The sequence below is a fragment of the Tachysurus vachellii genome, chromosome 25 (genome assembly GCF_030014155.1).
Source record: "Tachysurus vachellii isolate PV-2020 chromosome 25, HZAU_Pvac_v1, whole genome shotgun sequence".
NCBI classification, from domain to species: Eukaryota; Metazoa; Chordata; class Actinopteri; order Siluriformes; family Bagridae; genus Tachysurus; species Tachysurus vachellii.
The window spans coordinates 16,914,078-16,936,279 of record NC_083484.1 but is presented as its reverse complement, the minus strand read 5'-3'; the positions used below and the strand labels follow the sequence as shown (position 1 = coordinate 16,936,279).

General features: G+C 44.4%; 3 protein-coding genes across 5 annotated transcripts in view; 2 read left to right on the top strand and 1 right to left on the bottom strand.

The window, feature by feature from the left end:
- Positions 1-2,150: 2,150 nt before the first annotated feature.
- si:dkey-199f5.8 (beta-1,4-galactosyltransferase 3) lies at positions 2,151-14,571 on the top strand. Of its 2 annotated transcripts, none has more exons than XM_060861636.1 (7): positions 2,151-2,303; positions 8,400-9,152; positions 9,246-9,481; positions 10,356-10,543; positions 10,834-10,956; positions 11,094-11,198; positions 11,442-14,571. In XM_060861636.1, exons 2-7 carry the CDS (start codon positions 8,876-8,878, stop codon positions 11,632-11,634), a joined length of 1,122 nt encoding a protein of 373 aa, XP_060717619.1. In that variant the 5' UTR covers positions 2,151-2,303; positions 8,400-8,875; the 3' UTR covers positions 11,635-14,571. The 2 variants fall into 2 exon arrangements, with proteins under 2 accessions (XP_060717619.1, XP_060717618.1); XM_060861635.1 differs by having other exon boundaries at positions 2,231-2,413.
- Positions 14,572-14,801: 230 nt separating this feature from the next.
- Positions 14,802-21,702, bottom strand: mtdhb (metadherin b). Of its 2 annotated transcripts, none has more exons than XM_060861633.1 (13): positions 21,261-21,702; positions 20,260-20,367; positions 18,554-18,638; positions 17,993-18,367; positions 17,690-17,734; positions 17,451-17,582; positions 17,287-17,346; positions 16,991-17,065; positions 16,709-16,809; positions 16,457-16,570; positions 16,292-16,360; positions 16,108-16,177; positions 14,802-15,961 (listed from the first exon to the last, which is right to left on the bottom strand). In XM_060861633.1, exons 1-13 carry the CDS (start codon positions 21,549-21,551, stop codon positions 15,894-15,896), a joined length of 1,593 nt encoding a protein of 530 aa, XP_060717616.1. In that variant the 5' UTR covers positions 21,552-21,702; the 3' UTR covers positions 14,802-15,893. The 2 variants fall into 2 exon arrangements, with proteins under 2 accessions (XP_060717616.1, XP_060717617.1); XM_060861634.1 differs by having other exon boundaries at positions 17,993-18,364.
- Positions 21,703-21,823: 121 nt separating this feature from the next.
- The window catches only part of cep85 (centrosomal protein 85), an 11,024-nt gene continuing 10,645 nt past the window's right edge, over positions 21,824-22,202 (top strand). The window contains exons 1-2 of the mRNA XM_060861631.1: positions 21,824-21,928; positions 22,131-22,202. The exon at positions 22,131-22,202 is cut by the window's right edge and continues 216 nt beyond it. The gene's annotated coding sequence lies outside the window, so the exon portion shown is untranslated. The remainder of the gene's footprint in view (positions 21,929-22,130) is intronic.

The window sequence follows — 22,202 nt, the reverse complement described above, 5'->3', positions numbered from 1 at the left end:
TGAATTGTTCTGAATGTGAAACAGGGAAAACTGGAATATACCACACTCCAGAGCCTGAAGCTGATGCTACACACATGGAAAATACATCCTCGGCCTCCTCTACATCTAAACAATGATTATATGATTATAATTAATAATGATTATAATTAATTTGAAATATTATAACAAATCTTTTAAGCTGTAATAACTGTGTGGTTATCTAACCTGAAGCTACAGTCGTGTACACAAGTATATAGATAGCTGGATTACAATTTAGCGGCTGTTTGACTTCTGGGTGTTTGTGTAAAAATCTTTTCAGGTTTCATTGTATGTTCACATACACACACCTGCTCACTGAACTGTGTCACAACTCACAGCATTATTGTTTACAAATTAAATATTTAACGTATTTAACGCACTTCACTTAACACACTGTGATGTGTGTGTTTGTGCGTAAGAGAGAGAGAGAGAGAGAGAGAGAGAGAAAGATTAATGATGACCGGTGTCTTTGACTTAATGTTGGTCCAGAGTACATGTGAGTTTAAATAAAGCAGACACTCCCACTGAGTAAAACAAGCACCACATTACAGTGTGAAGAATGATAGAGAGATGTTATGGAGGAAAACAGATAACAAAAATCTACACATGTAAAATAATATAACAATCATGTATTAAATACTACTCACATGTAATGTCCAGTTCAGCAGCTGCATGTGTGAATATTATGTTCTCAAATCAAATCAAATCAAAATTTTTTTTGTCACATACACATACATACAGATTACGACATGCAGTGAAATGCTTTTTACGTCTGTCCGGTATAGAAAGGAAAGGAATGTTCTCAGCTCGAGTAATTGGCTAGATGTCAGATATCCAATTCATTCAGTCTTTGTATTACAAATATGAAATTATTCATGAATGACATGTTGTATCTACAGTTTAGTTTATTTGATCTTTTTCAGGTCTAAACATTATAATATACATTAACAGTTCTGGGTAAAATTACCATCAGGAAAAAAAAAAATAATTATGTGAACATTTTAAACAGCAGGTCAGCAGGTAAAAGTGCCTGAGCTGTAAGTCACCTACGGAGCAGAAGATAACTTCATAACTCTTACACCAACAGAAGCAGGTCAGTTCCCCCACCAGCCTCTCTTTATTCTCTCTCTTCAAGTCAGAGAGTAAAAACACAGGGTGTTGAACATGACAGAGAAACACAATGCATAAACCCTTCTATCTGAAGATGTTGGAAAACTTAGTTCCAGCTTTACAGTTTTATTTTAACGAGAGCTTTAATATAAAGCTGTGATGTGCAGCTGCACTAACGTCAGAGCTGTTTATTCATGAGCTATTCAGTAAAACCTTAAATAAACAATGATAAATGGTACAAACTACCGAAAGTGACTCAGATGTTCTTAAAAATGTAAATACTAAGCAATACACTGGGGTTTGTACAACACTCTTTCTCAGCTGACACACACCTTCTTTTAAAAAAGAATAAAAGTATTCCTTGGAGAAGTTCTTCGTTTCCTACACGGCTTCCACAAAAAAGTTTTTTTCTTTTCAGAGCAAACCCTCGTGCTGAAGGTCAAGAACTTTCCAAATAACTCAGAGGAACATTTTCATTGCATAAGATTTTATTTGCTAATTTATTTAATTCTCTAATAATCTTTTTTCTAGTGTTTGAGGTGTGGGGTGGGGTAAAATACCCCCCAAACACACACACACACACACACACACACCAAACCATGGCCAGGAATGTGCACCCCCCCCAAAAAAAAGTGTGACTCCCAAAAATTGTGTGTTTGTGTATGTGTCTGTGTGTATGTGTGTGTATGTGTTTGTGTGTGTGTGTGTGTATGTGTATGTGTTTGTGTGTGTATGTATCTGTGTGTGTATGTGTCTTTGTGTATGTGTTTGTGTGTGTGTGTGTGTGTGTATGTGTATGTGTTTGTGTGTGTATGTATCTGTGTGTGTATGTGTCTTTGTGTATGTGTTTGTGTGTGTGTATGTGTTTGTGTGTGTGTGTGTGTGTGTATGTGTATGTGTATATGTGTATAAAATCTAAGAGTTTGCACTTTCACGTGCACTTTTTCTCAGTTCTTTGTCACAAACCAAAGCGCGTGCGTAGAAAGTCAATATTTTTTTTCTATTGTACGCGATGACGTAGTGACGCATCTATGGAAACGTTTTTTTCTGTTTCCACGCGTACTTTTTAGCCACAAGAAAGTACCTCACTTCCGGTTTGTGTAGCGACGCTTTAAGTGTAACTCCGAACACACAAGTCCACACACGGCGTTTAGTGCGAGTTTGTGTGTAATGCGGTAAGTGTGAAGCTGCAGTTTTATACCCGTGTGATTTATATCTGTATCTCGCTCTTAAACGGTCGTTAGCTTTCTGTCGCTAACATCAACATGAGCGGCTGCTTTCTGAGGTAAAATTTCATCCCTCACTCTTTTATTGTTGTGTGTTTTTATCTGTAAACAACCGTCTGGTCCACTAGTTTAACTGTGAGAAAGCGAGGCTGTTTGTGTGGTTTTGTGTAGTTTTGTGTAGTTTTGTGTAGTTGATGTGAACACAGCTGGAGTTAGTGAGTTAAATCAGTACTCTGGGCTTTAGCCCTTTAGCCCTGACTTCTGACTCCTGACTCCTGATTTCTGACTCGTTTTAAACTTCACTCCTCCTCATTACAGCTGGGATTAAACTTCTAAATCACATCAGGTCACATCCATAAGGTGTGTTTATAACCTGGGGGAGAGGAAGAGAAGCGATGAAGAAAGAAGTGAAGTGAAATGGACCAGTTACTGGTGTTAGAGATGACAAGCAGGTTTTACTGCAACCGCTGGACTGGTTCTGCTCGGACTCTATCTGAAAGGAGAGACACCGAGATCAAAGGATAGAGAGAGAGAGAGAGACAGAGAGAGAGAGAGAGAGTGAGAGAGACAGAGAGAGAGAGAGAGAGTGAGAGAGACAGAGTGAGAGAGAGAGACAGACATACATCTTTTCTCCAGCTGTGATTTATTTTAGTGGTTAATTAGTTGTTTTCATATCAGCAGAAGTTTAAATAATGTCAGTTAATTTCAGTCTCACAATAGAAGGTATTCTGTATAACGTGAGCAGAAAACACACACACACACACACACACACACACACACACACACACACACACACGTTTTCATGAGTCTGTTGCAGCATTCCAGCAAGTTGTGCAAGGTTGTACTTAAGAGATAAGAATGAAGTGAATGGGTCAGATAAGGCATGGTGTTCACACACACACACACACACACACACACACACACACACACACAAAACTGTTTTTTTGTGAAATTGGAAATGATTACCATTGATATTTTCACCCCGGGTTTCAACATCACTCAATACCTGTAATACATTAACTTCAGTTTCTCTGGGAAAACAAAAGCTTGGTAAAAAACTAAACCTGTGTGTGAGAGTGTGTGTGAGAGTGTGTGTGAGAGTGTGTGTGAGAGTGTGTGTGAGAGTGTGTGTGAGAGTGTGTGTGAGAGTGTGTGTGAGAGTGTGTGTGAGAGTGTGTGTGAGAGTGTGTGTGAGAGTGTGTGTGAGAGTGTGTGTGAGAGTGTGTGTGAGAGTGTGTGTGAGTGTGTGTGTGTGTGTGTGTGTGTGTGTGTGTGAGTGTGTGTGTGAGTGTGTGTGTGAGTGTGTGTGTGAGTGTGTGTGTGTGTGTGTGTGTGTGTGTGTGTGTGTGTGTGTGTGTGTGTGTGTGTGTGTGTGTGTGTGTGTGTGAGTGTGTGTGTGTGTGTGTGTGTGTGTGTGTGTGTGTGTGTGTGTGAGTGTGTGTGTGTGTGAGTGTGTGTGTGAGTGTGTGTGTGAGTGTGTGTGTGAGTGTGTGTGTGTGAGTGTGTGTGAGAGTAAGTCGTGGCCTAGTGGTTAGAGAGTCTGACTCCTAACCCTAAGCTTGTGGGTTCGAGTCTCGGGCACGACTGAGGTGCCCTTGAGCAAGGCACCGAACCCGCAACTGCTCCCCGGGCGCTGCAGCATAAATGGCTGCCCACTGCTGTGTGTGTGTGTTCACTGCGGTGTGTGTGTGTGTTCACTGCGGTGTGTGTGTGTGTTCACTGCGGTGTGTGTGTGTGTTCACTGCGGTGTGTGTGTGTGTTCACTGCGGTGTGTGTGTGTGTTCACTGCGGTGTGTGTGTGTGTGTGTTCACTGCTGTGTGTGTGTGTTCACTGCGGTGTGTGTGTGTGTGTTCACTGCTGTGTGTGTGTGTTCACTGCGGTGTGTGTGTGTGTGTGTGTTCACTGCGGTGTGTGTGTGTTCACTGCGGTGTGTGTGTGTGTGTTCACTGCGGTGTGTGTGTGTGTGTTCACTGCGGTGTGTGTGTGTTCACTGCGGTGTGTGTGTGTGTGTGTGTGTGTGTTCACTGCGGTGTGTGTGTGTGTGTGTGTGTGTGTGTTCACTGCGGTGTGTGTGTGTGTGTGTGTGTGTGTGTTCACTGCGGTGTGTGTGTGTGTGTGTGTTCACTGCGGTGTGTGTGTGTGTGTGTGTGTTCACTGCGGTGTGTGTGTGTGTGTGTGTGTTCACTGCGGTGTGTGTGTGTGTTCACTGCGGTGTGTGTGTGTGTTCACTGCGGTGTGTGTGTGTGTTCACTGCGGTGTGTGTGTGTGTTCACTGCGGTGTGTGTGTGTGTTCACTGCGGTGTGTGTGTGTGTTCACTGCGGTGTGTGTGTGTTCACTGCGGTGTGTGTGTGTGTGTGTGTTCACTGCGGTGTGTGTGTGTGTGTGTTCACTGCGGTGTGTGTGTGTGTGTTCACTGCGGTGTGTGTGTGTGTGTTCACTGCGGTGTGTGTGTGTGTGTTCACTGCGGTGTGTGTGTGTGTGTTCACTGCGGTGTGTGTGTGTGTGTTCACTGCGGTGTGTGTGTGTGTGTTCACTGCGGTGTGTGTGTGTGTGTTCACTGCGGTGTGTGTGTGTGTGTTCACGGCGTGTGTGTGTGTGTGTTCACGGCGTGTGTGTGTGTTCACGGCGTGTGTGTGTGTTCACGGCGTGTGTGTGTTCACGGCGTGTGTGTGTTCACGGCGTGTGTGTGTTCACGGCGTGTGTGTGTTCACGGCGTGTGTGTGTTCACGGCGTGTGTGTGTTCACGGCGTGTGTGTGTTCACGGCGTGTGTGTGTGTGTGTTCACTGCTGTGTGTGTGTGTGTTCACTGCTGTGTGTGTGTGTGTTCACTGCTGTGTGTGTGTGTGTTCACTGCTGTGTGTGTGTGTGTTCACTGCTGTGTGTGTGTGTGTTCACTGCTGTGTGTGTGTGTGTGTGTGTACTTTGGATGGGTTAACGAATTCGCAGAGAACGCAGGTGAAGAGAATGTATTCTGAGTATGGGTCACCATATTTAGCCATATGTCATGTCACTTTCACTTAAAAAAAAAAAACGTGTGTGTGAGAGAGTGTGTGTTAGTGTGTGTGTGACAGACAGAGAGAACCCATCTAAATACAGGATTTATATTGATTAATAATAGTGTAATCAGTGTGGACGTTGATCTGAACAGAGTTTATATTAGATTCTGATTAATGAATAAATACAAAGTAAATGTCACAGATGTTTTATTGTTTTTTTTATTGTTTATATTGTTTTTTATTGTTTCATTACCGTTCATTCAGGTTTAACTTTGAAAAGGTTGTTTGTGTGTGTGTTTGTGTGTGTGTGTGTGTGTGTGTGTGTATATAATTTGTTCAGGATGTAGTGGTGATGTAATTGACACATAAATTAATATTTGCTTACAAATGCTGAAATATTTAACAGTAAATTACACCCTGTATGTTTAACACGTCCCCCCTTGTGAAGTCCACGCTGACATTTTCTCATGACTCAGCAAATGATGCCAAATGATTTTTATTTCCACTTGACCTTCTGACCTCAGATCACACACTGAGCGAAGGTGAGGAGTAAACAAAGTATTCTGTTGTAGAAGTTACATGTTGTGTGTTAGTCAGTTGTTACAGTGTTAAGCGTGTGTGTGTGTGGTTTATTTAGTAGAACTGTATATGGGTGTAGTCCCAGTCTCCGGGGATTATTACCTGGATACAGAGACAAAGCAGCTGCTCTCTCTCTCTCTCTCTCTCTCTCTCTCTCTCTCTCTCTCTCTCTCTCTCTCTCTCTCTCTGTCTTCTCTCTGTCTTCTCTCTCTCTCTCTGTCTTCTCTCTCTCTCTCTGTCTTCTCTCTCTCTCTCTCTCTCTCTCTGTCTTCTCTCTCTCTCTCTGTCTTCTCTCTCTCTCTCTCTCTGTGTCTTCTCTCTCTCTCTCTCTCTCTGTGTCTTCTCTCTCTCTCTGTGTCTTCTCTCTCTCTCTCTATGTCTTCTCTCTCTCTCTCTATGTCTTCTCTCTCTCTCTCTATGTCTTCTCTCTCTCTCTCTCTCTCTCTGTCGTCTCTCTCTCTCTCTCTGTCTCTCTCTCCCTCTCTCTCTCTCTCTCTCTCTCCCTCTCTCTACCTGGACCCCATTGTTGTGTGTGTGTGTGTGTGTGTGTGTGTGTGTGTGTGTGTGGTCATTCGGGATTCTTTCATGGCCTCAGCTGCAGCTGTGTGACTCTGAGATCTGAGCTCATGACCTGTTGCTCTCTAAACCCTCACAGTAACATGGTCACGTGTGTTCCAGCTCCACAGTGTGACAAACCCCTTATTGTAGTTAAACTTCTCCATTTTAATATCGGTGATGTCTGTTTAAACAACTCTAACTGGTTTATTCTTCACTTAGTAATTAACATTCCTTTAACAGCTGTTCTGTAACACTCCTATAACGTGTTCGACTGCTAAGAAAGTAACAAAGTGCAAAACCACTGTGTGATGCTTGTGATCAGAAAAAAAATCTCTTAACAGCGTGTGTGTGTGTGTGTGTGTGTGTACACTGTTCATATTGTATTATATTCTTTAGCTATTGTTGTTTCAAGGATTTGCTTTCCAAATAAACTTCACCCACACCCTCAACACCAACAGCCGAGAGACAGAGAGAGACATAAACCGTGAGAGAGAGCGAGATAAACCGAGAGACAGACAGACAGAGAGAGAGAGAGAGAGAAACCGCGAGAGAGAGAAACCGCGAGAGAGAGAAACCGCGAGAGAGAGAAACCGTGAGAGAGATGAACCGTGAGAGAGAGAGAGAGAGAGATGAACCGTGAGAGAGAGAGAGATCTGCCTGTATGCTCATATCATTCACCTTGACCCTGGCACTTTTTGCCCCATGCCTTAAATCTGTTTTTAATGACTCCATGTCCCTTAAACGAGTCTCCACACACATGTGAAGTGAAACACAGCAGAATGTCCACATTTCTGATAAGATTTGTAGATACTGGGTGGCATGTTGTGTTACATGTTACACAGGAACACTTTTTACATCAGGGTATACACACACACACACACACACACACACACACGTATGCGTTAGTGGCTGGAGATGCAGCAACAAGTTTTTAGTTCTTACTCAATCACTTCTCTTCACAAAAAAATGGAAAAAAAGAACAGGGCCAGATGACGACATTTCTGTTGTGTTATTTTTAGTCTACCAGCGTATATTCAGCTCTACAGTTTCTGCTCTGTTTCTTACTGTAGAGAATCATGTGTGTGTGTGTGTGTGTGTGTGTTCTCACCTTAAAGAACAGTAATGTGGAGAAGAACACGCCCGCTGTGTGTGTGTGTAAGCAGGAAACAAGGAAGTGATCTGGTTTATTTTGGAAAGTGAATAACGTTTCTTGTTAAAGGAGGAAATCTCTATATAGAGCAGTAGAGCTTGTCTGTCTGGTCCTAAACACCACGTTATAATTCTAACTCCATCAGTATCAGTGCTCTGATCCAGGGGCTTTAACCAGCACTAATTAATCTGAAACCAGCTCAGGTTAAACCTGAGGGTAAAGCTGATCAGGATCTGTGATGGACAGACCTTCCCCTCTCTCCGTCTCTCTCTCTCTCTCTCTCTCTCTCTGTCTCTCTGTCTCTCTCTGTCTCTCCCTCTTCCTCTCTCTGCCTCTCCCCCCCCCTCTCTCTCTGTCTCTCTCTCTCTCTCTTCTCCCCCCCCTCCCTCCCCCCATCTCTCCTTCCCTCTCATTAGTTTGGTAGTAGTTTGATGTTCAGAGCTTCTTGCAGATAGTTGCAACTCAGAATAAGGTGAGCACGAGACTCCAGGGTTCATTGTATCCTGGCAACAACACCAGTGAAGGAGGGAGACATGAAATACATACAGAGGAGTTAATAACACAAGGCTGGATGCACAGCACTTACTTATTGAGCTGTGCAATGCAACACCACACGAGCTCGTTCTGTTCATCCCACACTCATAATTATTATAATCATCATATTTCAGTAACACTTTATTTTGTGTTATCTGTAGATCTTCACCACTGTACTTCACATGAAGCTTTTTTTAACTGATTCATTCTCTTTTTGTTTTTCCAGACGGTGACCTGTGATTGGCCCAGCCTGGGTCGCCAATGGCAACAATCCCACCCCCTCAACTGTGGTGATATAAACTAGTGGGAGCTGGATATACTCTGACCACACACACACACACATCACGTATGAATCGTCTTGTAGGTTTGTTTCTGGTATTCACCCAGGAGCAGGAAGTGCAGTTATGAACTGCATGCACGCACCTTTGCATGTGATTATTTATGTGTGTGAACTCACACAGAGATAATAAGCCAGTGTGTGGTTTGTCCACTTCCTCGTTATCGCCGTTCTGCTGGACCACTCGTTTATACCTCGACCGCCATGTTTTAGTTTAACGGGTTTAGCTAACGGGTGCTTTGTGTGACACCTCCGTCACCCAACTGCATCTCTGTTGTCAGATATGAGACCTCCGTAGGCCGAGGTCACCTCCAGCTGGCTTCTGTTTCAGTTCTGAACCCCTCTCTGAGTGACCCGGACTCACCATGCACACTCTGAACTCAAAGTGGCGTTATTTGTTCATGCTGCTTGGCCTGCAGCTCATCGTCATGGCCCTCCTGTCCAGAGACTCTTACCAGAAGAGGGTCACTTACTTTTTCCGGATTTTCCGCAAACTGGATGTGCTGAGCGGTCCGACCTGGTCAGGGGCTGTTCACGGGACCAACCGCACAGGCACCGACGTCTACGCCAACCTGTCCCAACTGGTGCTAGTGTCCAAGAAAGAGGAAATGCACTACTGCCCTAAAAAATCACCACTGCTCAGTGAGTGTGAACCCGGCGCAGCACATTCACAGACACAAATATGACCGATATGAGACATTACAGACATAAAGCTCTCTATTTCTTTTCTGACAGGTGGACCAATCCACATCAGCTTACCCTCAAGACTCACACTCGCTCATGTGAAGAGGAAGAATCCACTGGTGGTTCGCGGGGGACGCTACAGACCGCCGGACTGCGAGGCCCGGCATCGCACCGCTATAGTCATTCCTCACAGGAACCGAGAACAACACCTGAAGTACCTCCTGTACTACCTACACCCCTTCCTACAGAGGCAACAGCTGAGCTATGGCATCTACGTCATCCACCAGGTGAGTAGTGTAACCTGCACGCGTGTGCACACACACACACACACACACACACACACACACACAGCCATGTTAAACTAAACCTGCTGTCACTGATGCACATGTTCTCCTTAGTTTAGCTAATATTCAGTTATACATGTATGAGTTTACAGTGATTCTATTTATCTTTTTCTCACACACACACACACACACATACTAGGGTTCTGACTCCTAACCCTAAGGTTGTTGGTTCAAATCTCGGGCCGGCCACCACTGAGGTGCCCTTGAGCAAGGCACCGAACCCCCCCAACTGCTCCCTGGGCACCGCAGCATAAATGGCTGCTCCGGGTGTGTGTTCACTGCTGTGTGTGTGCACTTTGGATGGGTTAAATGCAGAGAACAAATTCTGAGTATGTGTCACCACACTTAGCTGTACGTCACGTCACTTTCACTTTTTCACTTTCACACACACACAATATAAACTGTGTGTGTGGTAATTGTGGTTTATTGGGGATGTAATATATAGACAGTTTATGAATTAAGTTGAGTTAGTGATCAGATTTCACTTTTAATAAATAAACTAGACAGGGTGACTGTAGTTCAGGTGTGTTCAGGTGTGTTAGTGAGATCTGTACGTCTGACCAGTTCATAACATCACCTGCATGGCAGGAGAAGCTCACTGGTGAACCTTCTGAAGGAAATAGATATTATTAGTTAACGTCAGAAAGAAGCAGAGGACCATCTGCACATTTATGATGGTTAGTGCTTTTAGTGCCCCTTAGTGAAGGAATTTCACATGGCTTATTACCAGCATGCATCAGCCTGAACCTCTGTTCCTGTGTATGCATGCAGTATTTATATATAAATGTGTGTGTGTGTGTGTGTGTGTGTGTTGCAGGCCGGTAACTACACGTTTAACCGGGCAAAGCTGATGAACGTTGGCTTCCGGGAAGCGATGAGGGAGGAGGACTGGGACTGTCTGTACTTCCATGATGTGGATCTGATCCCTGAGGATGACCGTAACACATACGTGTGCGACAAATATCCCAAACACGCCGCCATCGCCATGGACAAGTTCGGCTACAAGTCAGTGTGTACCTTCATCATCACGCAGCTCAGTTCACATCAGTTTAAAGATGCAGTCTGAGATTCTCTGAGCTCTCGGTGTGACTTGTCCACAGTCCCACAGGACAAGGACGGAAAAACCTGTCATTTCTTTAGAATGATAGTATTACATCAGATCAGGAAACAAGTAAACATACCAGGACCTCCTGTATCTCACCTCTCATCACTCACTACATCACCTCACTCACCATCTCTCACTCTGACTGCCTGTAAGGCGAGTTGTGTGTCATTAAGTGTAATCTGTCTTTCAGACTGCCCTATAAAGGTTATTTTGGTGGCGTGTCAGCATTATCTCCTCTACACTATCTGAAGATGAACGGCTTCCCCAACAACTACTGGGGCTGGGGGGGTGAGGACGATGACATAGGCATCCGGTGAGTGTGTGTGTGTGAGATTTCAGGGTTCAGATTAGCTGTAAAATTTCAGTTGGTTTCCTCTTTACACGTCTCACATTTTTCACTCATTTTTCCTGTTCTCTCTGTCGTTCTCTCTGTCGTTCTGTCTAATTCAGTGTGTCTCTGGCTGGGATGTTCATCAGCCGTCCGTCTCTGAGGATCGGCCGCTACAAGATGATCAAGCACAAACTGGATAAGGGCAATGAGGTCAACCCTAAAAGGTTTTATTCTCACACACGCTCACACGCATGCTCACAAACGCACGCACACACTCACAAACACATTGTTTAACCTTTATTTTTACAGGCAAGTTATTAAGAACAGGTTCTTATTTACAATGGCGGCCTGCTCTCACATACATACACAGCATTTTTTCCACAAACGTGTTTGTAAGAGCGTTATATTATCTGACTTTGTTGCGTTAAATTAAAATTGTTAATTAAATTAAATTAAAATTGTTGCAGGTTCAGTTTGTTGGCGAAGACGCAGCAGACATGGAAGTTGGATGGGATGAACTCACTGGAGTACGAGCTCGTGTCTCGGGATTACTTACCTCTCTACACCAACATCACCGTCAACATCGGCACCAACCACACCCTGAAACCTACAACCTCTAAACTGCCCGGCAAACGTGAAGAGAACCGGCCTGGACGCTGACACACACACAGACCTGTGTCTTACACACACCTTTCCGCACGCGTGTGTGTGTAAGAGATTCACAGACAGACAGACAGACAGACAGACAGACACACACACACGGTTGACTTTTGAATGATTGTACAGTTTGTGGTACAGAGCCTCGGTAGTGCATATATCAGGTTATAAACTCTAGTGCTATTTCTTACAGGGGTCTGTCTCTCTCCCCCTGTCGGTCTCTCTCCCTCTCCCCCTGTCGGTCTCTCTCTCTCTCTCTCTCCCTGTCGGTCTCTCTCTCTCTCCCCCTGTCGGTCTCTCTCTCTCCCCCTGTCGGTCTCTCTCTCTCTCCCTGTCGGTCTCTCTCTCTCTCTCCCTGTCTGTAATGTTCTTTTTCTGTTCAACTCTCTTATTCTCTCTTACTTTTATAATCACTCTTTCTGTCTCTCGCATTTTCTCTGGGGTTCTGCTCAGTGTACACACACACCCCACCCCCCCACACTCACCCACACACACACATGCACACACAGACCTGTGTCCCACACCTCTGCATGTGTGTCTGTGTGTGTAAGAGATTCACACCGGTGTTGCCTTAGACACAAATCTGCACAAATTTCTCTCTCTCTCTCTCTCTCTCTCTTTTTTTGTGTCTCTCCCTCTTCATGGATTTTTATGGATTTTTAATTAGGATCTCTGGGTTTCAGAACACCAGCAAAAAGGCCCAGAGGATGATGAGTAATGGCTCACAGTTCCAGCTGTTTAACACAGAGTCCTGATGTTACGCTGTGTGTAAACTAAAGGACTGTTTTAATATGAACACAATCAGAAACTTTTAAACCATTAACTGCTGCTTTACATATCCTTACAGCATCCCGTCTGTCTGTCTGCTCGCTACCTTTGACCATCGTGGCCTTTGTGAAGGTTTTGCAGTGTGAATTTTGTAATTTTGTTCGTTGTAAAACAACTCAGATGTAGGACTTTTTATTGATATCGAAGTATCACAGTACTGTGTATTGTTTATAGTAATGTACATCTTTGTAGTTGACTCTTAGTGTTGGCTGTAAATTGCTGAAGCACTCAATAAGCAAGACAGCTTTTTTTTTCCCTTCTTCTCCCTTTTTTGTTAACCTTTTTGCTGGTGTGTCTCTTAGTTAAAGCAGTAACACCAGTCTGCTTATGGACATGTTGGAGCAACAGAAATGACAAGCTACGATATTAACCTGGTTAAAGTCCACCTACCGCTGGTCACTGGTGTAAACAAAGCGTAACTAGCTAGCTGGGTAGTTAGCTGACTACACTCACACTATTGAACTATGATGTACTATTTCTGCCCCTCGTGACTGATTGCTGCAGCAAACTCCAGACTGTTCATGTTAAATACGAGATGAATGTGGATGTGATGTCTACAAATGTTACGCATGAACTTTGTGTTGTACTTATGGAAGACTGAATCATCTACAGAGTCGTGATGGATGAACTGACCGCTTGAGGGCGTGTCTGGGTGTGCAGGAGGGCGTGTCTGGGTGTGCAGGAGGGCGTGTCTGGGTGTGCAGGGGGCAGCTGATTGGCTGTTGTGTGATTTTTTTTTTTTTTTTTTTTTAGCTCTTTTGGCCTTTTGGATCTTTTTAGGGATTAGAGATTACAGGAAGTCATTTGGACTCCACAGTGATGTGGTGATCCCTCAGTGCCATGTGTTTAGTATAATAGGGTTTTTTTTGTTTGTTTGTATCCAATGAAAGTAAAATATGGAGTCTCATATTTGGTGAAAATGAGGACGGCCGTATGGCTGCTGTGAAACGTAGCGTTCCGCTTCAGGACTTTTTAGCCCTCTTTGATTGACTTCTAACCTTTTGACACGATAGTCACATGTCCAGGTCAGGAGAGATCTCACCAGGAAGTGAAGGTTCTGTCTGACGTTCTAAATTAAACTCTACTAAATCTGGTTGCGAACAGAATCATCACTTTCACATCTTCATCTTCTCCGTCAAACAAATCCTCAGGAACATAAACACAAGCTAACGCTAAAATAAACGAATGCGCATGAATCCCAGCCGATTCCTCCTGAAGAGACGCAGCGGCGACGTTTCCCCCGGAGCCCTGAGGAGACCCCTGATCAGATCGTCTGGACGTTTCATCCTTTGTATCTAATATCTGCTTTTTACCTGATTGTAAATCTGTTTTCTTGCTTTGTGATGCCTCACAGTAGAATGTTTTCCTTTTACTTTACTCTTAAGATGTTTGTAACCACTAGGTGAAGGAGAAATCTGGACGATTGACCCACGCTCTGAAATCTAAGAATGCTAATGGCTGAGTCGCCATTATTAGCGCAGGTGCTAACCTGCAGGACATCATGTGCTCTGTTAGGGTTTGGTACTTCAGGTGTCTTTATGCATATCAAGGGCTGAGTGATTTCATTTCTCCTTCAGACTTTAAATAAACGTCCCCCAGCCTACAAGAGTTCTCCAGATAAGCATTAAGGTGTGAAATCGCTGCGTTATTCTTCTTCAGCTTTAGCACACAGTACTGATGTTAATCACACGTTATTCCAGCTCGACTAACCTTAACACCCGGGCTGGTTCTGTCAGTGCTAACATCAGCTGAGTGACCGATTTGTAAATAAACAAAGTGTTTCACTGTTCAGCTGAAGAAGTGAACCTGTCAGTGATGGGACACGGGGTCTGTGTCCATCTCCTTCCATTTCACATCAAGCTTTATTTCATGCTGTAGGAGATTATTGTGGTGGTGGTGATGGACTCAGGCCTGGTGTGTGTGTGTGTGTGTGTACAGAACTCCAGTCTGACGGAGTCTGTTTTATCTAAACGTGCCTACATTTGTGTGTGTGTGTGTGTGTGTGAGAGAGTTTTGGTGGTAGAGGGACTTTGTGATTATTTTTGTAATAAATTCTGCACATTCTACATAGTGGCCTTATAATAAAGATTAATAAAGTAAACCTTTATCAAACTTCCAGTTTCTGTGATGTTCAAAAATGTTTACAGATGTGTGTGTGTGTGTGTGTGTGTGTTCGGTGTGTAAAGCAGCGACCGATTCTGCTGAAAGAAAAAAATAAACCCATCAGTACACGTTCCCAAGCTCCTGGAACATCTGAGACGTGCTCACCTTTAACACTAATCCCATCCCAGCAGGTCTCCGGTGTTAATAAATACAGAAAAAAATAAAAATGTAGGCGCGAATGAAAGAAACTGTTTATTTAATGAGCTGATGGACAGAATGCAGAGAGGAGGAATAGTGCTGCAGCAGACAGATGCACGTCGCTGTCACCTTACACACGCCACGACTCTGATGTCTTTTCATTTCTCACTCAGCGCCTGGAGCCGAGCTCAGGTTCAAAACTAATTAAACATGCAAACGATGGAGTGTAGAACAGGTTTAATAGATGATGCGTCTATTTGAACTTGTATAGAAAACAACGTTAATGTTCTGCGTATGGCTTTTAACGTGTACAAAATACCACCATATTTACTGCTGCGGCGTCGTTCACTCAGACACGTGTGAAACGGCCACGAACGAAACGTCCACCGCGTCCCGTTTACACTAAACAGTCTATAAGGAGACTTTCTTTTTATTTTAGTTTATATTTTTAAGGCTCCACCTCCAGACAGAGCTACAGGTAACCTTTTAATCTAGAAACATTGAGCTAGAGTTTGACCTTAAACACGAGATCACTGAGTTAACGATGATGTTTTGAGAGCGTGTGAGAATCACCTTTATCGTGTGAAACGTTTCGGATGACGCAAACATCTCAGACACATGAAGGCTTCAGAGCTCCACAACTAAACAGTTAAAAACCCACCGACTCTGTAAGACTGCAGGGGACACGGGAGACTGGGGACGTTTTCTTTTCTTGAATTTTTTTTTTTTCTCAAAAAACAAAACAAAAAAATCTCGGATCAGATTCACTAAAGAATTATAAATGAACCTACACTGGTGAAAAAGGGAACAAGACATTTTATTGACGAGAACATCAGGCACGTGCTGATCATCAGTAAACATCACCATATTTAACATTGAACCTGAAGTCATTTTTATTCTAATGTTATTGTTAATCGTGATCAAATCTAGTAGAAGGTTGTGATATGAACAGAAGATCAGCACGTGTCTGAGGTCCATCACATCCACAGCGCTGAGATGTTACGCCGTGTGTCGTCCGAACGCACAGATGTTAGTGCTCGTGTCAGCGCTAATCCACCTGAAGCACGACTCGCAGTTTCTCTGAAATCCTGGACGTTTGTTTTGAAGTTCCTTCCCGACATCTGAACTCGTACTCATGTCTCTCTGCGTGCCTTCTTCTTCTTCACCTGTTTCTGGGACTCCCAGCTCTCGTCAGCTTTCTCTGGTGGAGAACAGAAGGTCAGACCAGAGGGTCAGCGCTCATGATAGCAAGGCTAACATCACAGATTAGCATTAGCATGAAGAACACTAAACTCTCCTCCCTCTAGAGGGCAGTAAACACAACTCAGGCAGCATTTGCTGACTCACTCTGAGTGGGCGGAGCTTCGAGTTCAGCTGATTTCAGTGGGGCTTGAGGGGCAGCCATGATCTCCTGCTCCTACACACACAGTCATAAAGTTTAGTACTGTTCTTGGATTAGCATTAAAATGCTAATGAGATGAATCCCAGTGACCACCAATTTACTAATTTGTGAAATTTAACAGCTGCTCACTTTTGCGTTTTTAGGCAACATGTTCCCTGCAGTGTTCTGGTCTTTAACCACGCCCACTTCCATCTCCACCTGTCAATCAAAAACAAAGATATCTTTTCGTTTATAGAGGTTGAAAACGCAGCGCTTACAGATGCTGTAGGTGTGTGTTGGTGGGCGGAGCTTCACCTGAGCAGCACTTCCGGCCTCCTCTGCTTTCTTCTTTTTCTTCTTCTTCTTCTTCGCCTTGTTGCTTCCCGGAGCAGCAGCAGGTTCGTCCTTGTCCTTTTCCAGATCAGAGTCCTGTGTGAAGCAGATAAAAGGAAACGATAACACACACACACACACACACACACACACACACTACTCTACACAGAGAACTCAAATACAGCAGTGGGGAAGTGAACTTGGGAAGTGCACTAGATAGTGAACACTCGTGACCTGAGGCTCGTCAGGGGAAACAACGCCACCTGCTGGCTCATAATTCCCCCACTCCTCACACGGGGCACAGTAATCTGAAGCTGGATCCACACAACCGCTGTCTACACACACACACACACACACACACACACACAGTGTTGCTGTAATAATAACAGTGTAATAACTTAAAAATGATAAACAGAACATATAAATAATATTTATATAATATCAGAAAATCTGCTTATGCAGCTGAATAGTAATAAATATATAATTAATTTTTCTATTATTAATTATTACACTCACTGGGTCCAGACCACTCGTCATCCACAGGAGCTGGACACACCCAGGATCGGTCAGGAACCACCTGCGCTTCAACACCTACACACACACACACACACAGACACACACACACAGACACAGACACACAGACACAGACACACACACACACACAGACACAGACACACACGAGACAGATGTGCCAATTGTGCCAAAATGTGTCGAGATTCACTCACAATGTGCCAATTATCCTTAATTAACATCGCAACAGACATCAGATGATACAATAATAATCATTTATCATGATTTATTTGCTCTCCTACCTGCAGTTATTCCGTGGAGTGAGACGGGGATGTGAGAGCCGTCCACAATCATCCACGAGCCTAAAAGAAACAAATTCAGTGTCGTTGCTGTAAGATTCAGATTCAGTTCACAAACACAAAGAGTTTCTGTTCATCAGAGTTCAGAAGTCAGCAGTGTGTTTTACCCTCCATGTCCTGAGGCCAGACGGAAGGTTCGGACTTCACGCTGTTCCACGTCTGACTGTGAGGAGGAACCGACACGCCCAGATCCCAAGATCCTGAACCATTTACGGCCAACACGTCCCACGCATGAGACACTGAGGAGCGAGTGCACACACACACACACACACACACACACACACATCACTGTAAGATTTGTAGTACAGCCTTGAGCTGTGTGTATGTGTGTGTGTGTGTGAGTTACCTGGTGGAATGACAGCACGGGTCACTTCAGCTACAGGACGTTCATCTGTACACAGAGTGAGAGATAAACAGCTTGTTATGCTGCACTCCACCTATCCTGAGCTGAACATGGTGATGTGTGTCGTATGTTTGTGAGAAAAATGATGTTAGTAATAAAAATAAAAGTTCTTGATGAAGCAGGTGGGTGTGAATATTTACATAATGTCTAAATATTCATGTTATGTCTGAATATTTACGTTATGACTGTGTTCCTCTGTGTACACTAGACCATGAACATTCAGACCAGAGCTTCAACAGAGCTTACGTTCCACTGGTACCACCGCCTGCTGGGTTCTCGGACTGTTCTTCTGAGCTTTAGGTGCAGGAGTGGTGCTGGTGGTCTTGGTGTTTTTGGTGGAGGTCTTGATGTTAGTGGTCTTGGTGTTGGAGGTGGTGCTGATGTTGGAAGTCTTTGTCTTGGTGTTGGAGGTGGTGTTGGTCCTGGTCGTGGTGTTGGTGGAGGTTACAGATGGTGTACTGATGATTTTCAGTTCCTCCACAGCGACCGGGTTTTCTGGGTTTGCAGCGTTAGAGCTGAGCTCCGTTCCTCCGGGACTCCCCGACTCGTCTCCTGCTCCTTTGTCCTTCTTCCGCTGTTGCCGCTTCTCTCTCTGGCTCACTTTAGTCTCCCAGGTTCCTGCTGACACACACACACACACACACACACACACACACACACACAATTGTTGTCATGGTTGCATGTAGCTAGCTATATCTGAAAGAGAGCGAGTGAAGTTAAATGCAAGTTCGTATCTGAGCTGAACAGAGAGCAAGATTTCAGTCTAACAGAATTGAGGTGAAACAAAACACTGGATGACATCGTTACCTTCCTCTGGCTCTCGGCGCTCGGATGCAGACAGGGACGTTTTTTCCTTCACTGGTGCTTTTGCCTTCTTCTTGCTCTTCTTTTCCTAAAGACATACACGTGATATGACTGCAGTAAAAAAAAGAGAAAAAAAAACAAAAGCCTCCTTCTGAGTCAGAAAGGGGCGGAGCTTATGACGAGTGAGTGACGTGACGTACGGCTAAGTACGGTGACCCATACTTAGAATCTGTTCTCTGCATTTAACCCATCCAAAGTGCACACACACACACAGCAGTGAACACACACACACCGTGAACACACACCCGGAGCAGTGGGCAGCCATTTATGCTGCGGCGCCCGGGGAGCAGTTGGGGGGGTTCGGTGCCTTGCTCAAGGGCACCTCAGTTGTGGTATTGCCGGCCCGAGACTCGAACCCACAACCTTAGGGTTAGGAGTCAGACTCTCTGACCATTAGGCCACGACTACTTATTATAAAGTCATAATATAGCCTGCATGAGCTAATGTCAAGGCCAGAAATAAAATTCCCTCAGAAACGTTTGCTGATTCTCTAAAATTATAGATGTTTCATTTTAATATTTACATATTTTAATATGGTTTTAATGTTTATTTTTAGATGGATAAGTGTTAATAATTTAAATGTAAGATGTTTTTCATTCTGCGCACCACATCAATCCATGGGGAAAAACTTATAACATCGTATGTTTAACAGCAATCGTACTGTGATGTAACTGTATCCTAAGCCCCGCCCCTTTTACCCATTAAGCCGTGTGCTTTAATCCGACCTGGTTGTGTTTCTCTGTCATTTGCAGGACTCCTGCAGATCTGCTGTCTCGTCACATGAAATCTGAACCTAGCAGCTGCTTCTCTCAGACCAGCGTCTGTACATCCGTCTGTCTTTTCTTCAGTTTCTGAGTCGATGATTACTGACACATGCACACCTTTGTTTTTTTTTTTTTAAACAAATCAATCAAACAACTGTGTGCGTCATTTGTCTGTACCTGATGATCACAGAGCTCCCTGAATACAGTCTGGGGTTGTTTCATTTCTCTACACAGTCTCCCTACATTACAGACACTATTTAGGGTGAATATTTATGTTTATAGACAATGCATTATATCTGGATATGTGGTGCACTACACAGGACGTAAAGGTGTCAGTTTCCCACCACACCAGGAGGGGGCAGTGACGTGTAGATTAATTAGTGAATAAAAATCTAGTTATTATACAACATACTGTGCAACATATCCAGATTCCTTTATGAGTCCTTGGCCCAGGTGTAGACGTTAGGAGTAAAACTAAAGCTCAGAATGAAGCAGCAGGGATCGCTGTGTGTCTCTGAAACCTGAGAACAGAGCTGTAATGTCACCTAACTTATTCAATTGTATTTTCGAGTTAATTTTTCTCATGGAACTAAAAACAAAGGAAGAAGAAATAAATGCAAAACAGGCCACGCCCACAAAGGACAGGACAGTTGCTAAAGTGAGTGTAGGGTTCAGAGGGAATCTGGTGGCTTCACCACTTCCAAATTTCCCAGTGTGAACTAAAATGATGTACCGCAGTGTAGTGGACCTTCATAGTAACAGCACTAGTATAAATCATGGTGCCATTCTACACTATGGAATGTGTTCAAATTACATGTCATTCTGAGAGCTGAGCCTCTGCCTGGTCTTTTATTTTACTGTATGTATTTATCCCTTGCTGTTTACCTTATCACCTTTACCCCCCGCTGGGTCTGGACTCTCGCTCTGGTTCTGTGCCTCTGCCGGCTTCAGTACCGCCTCCAGGTCAACAGCCAGGCCGTTCTTCTGCACTTTCTGCAACACAAACACACTCACAGCTTCAGCCTGCTCACTACGGTGATCAGTACACACTACTGTGCTCACTTCACCACTCACTCCAGTGCTCAGTACACACTCCAGTGCTCACTCCACCGCTCACCAGTGCTCACTCCACCGCTCACTAGTGCTCACTCCACCACTCACTAGTGCTCACTCCACCACTCACTAGTGCTCTCTACACCACTCACTAGTGCTCACTCCACCACTCACTAGTGCTCTCTACACCACTCACTAGTGCTCACTCCACCACTCACTAGTGCTCACTCCACCGCTCACTACACCACTCACTAGTGCTCACTCCACCACTCACTAGTGCTCACTCCACCACTCACTAGTGCTCACTAGTGCTCACTCCACCACTCACTAGTGCTCACTCCACCACTCACTAGTGCTCACTCCACCACTCACTAGTGCTCACTCCACCACTCACTAGTGCTCACTCCACCACTCACTAGTGCTCACTCCACCGCTCACTAGTGCTCACTCCACCGCTCACTAGTGCTCACTCCACCGCTCACTCCACCACTCACTCCACCACTCACTAGTGCTCACTCCACCACTCACTAGTGCTCACTCCACCACTCACTAGTGCTCACTCCACCACTCACTAGTGCTCACTCCACCACTCACTAGTGCTCACTCCACCACTCACTAGTGCTCACTCCACCGCTCACTCCACCACTCACTAGTGCTCACTCCACCACTCACTACATGTAGATCTGCTCTGAGCAATTTTGTTTTCACTACACATTGGCTTTAACATCCTGAGTTGGGTTTTATAGAACTATATATTTAATACATTATTATAAATAATATAATGACAGCTTTAAAGCAGTGACTAAATATCTACACTGATCCACAATCAGCACCTTTTCTCCTCTCTTTCTGTTCCTCTTCTTCACTTCCTCGGGTTTGGGTTTGGAGGTCTTTACCGTCTCAGCTGTGACTTTCTGCACAGGTTTATTAGAGAAACACCTGCAGACGGAGACCCAGAGTAAGAGCGCGACCAGGAGCCCGAGTGCCGCCGCCACACAGGTGAGGAGCCCCGGCGGAAGCAGCTCTGCGTTCAGCCCCAGATCCACTCCGAGCTCGGTGTGCAGGAGGAGCAGGCCTGAGGACAGCAGCTCCCTGAGATACACATCCACTCGCTCCACCGCCATTTCACACGCTCCAACACGGACACTACAACATCCTGAAATAAAGTAGATCAATAATAACGACGCTGACGGCTCTGTGCGGCTGCTCTGTGACGGAGACTCGTCTTCTTCGCCCTTATTTTACCTCACTGGGCTCCGCTTAGCGGAAACGCGCCAGTAAGCAACAGCGCCCCCTCTGGACAATGTTATAACTACACGATTACATCAAAGACAACTTTAGACACTTAAACACAACTAGACCGTAAAGTCACATAGAACAACTCGATTCTTTTCAGCTACAAGTAAAAACGATTCTTCTGTTTTTGTCTATTCAGATAAACTCTATATCTAGGGTACAACTGATGTTTGTACTCAGTAGCATTGCGTCAACAAAGCCAAGGGTGAGTCTCAAACCAATCACGTTGTTTCTATACGTTACCTATTATAATGTATTAAAAGTGTGTTCACTCGTCACACCTACATACAGGCGAAGCTCTTTTCTTTTTAATCAGTTTAATTATTAAATACTAAACAAAACGAACCTAATAAACAAATAAACTACAATAACACATTTCACTCAGTTTCGGATTTCTGCATTTATAGATGTGGAAAGTGCCGTTAGCATTTTTCTGTTAGCCTGTGGACAACGGGCTGATTTGGGACACACCCACAAAA

Coding starts and splice junctions, on each gene's coding strand:
- mtdhb (XM_060861633.1), bottom strand. CDS start 21,551: ATGGCGGTGGAGCGAGTGGATGTGTATCTCAGGGAGCTGCTGTCCTCA. Junction 20,368..21,260: donor ACAGAAAGAGAGGAGAAAAG/GTGCTGATTGTG, acceptor TTTGTGTTGCAG/AAAGTGCAGAAGAACGGCCT. Junction 15,962..16,107: donor CGAAGCTCCGCCCACTCAGA/GTGAGTCAGCAA, acceptor GTTCTCCACCAG/AGAAAGCTGACGAGAGCTGG.
- si:dkey-199f5.8 (XM_060861636.1), top strand. CDS start 8,876: ATGCACACTCTGAACTCAAAGTGGCGTTATTTGTTCATGCTGCTTGGC. Junction 9,482..10,355: donor GCATCTACGTCATCCACCAG/GTGAGTAGTGTA, acceptor TGTGTGTTGCAG/GCCGGTAACTACACGTTTAA. Junction 11,199..11,441: donor AATGAGGTCAACCCTAAAAG/GTTTTATTCTCA, acceptor AAATTGTTGCAG/GTTCAGTTTGTTGGCGAAGA.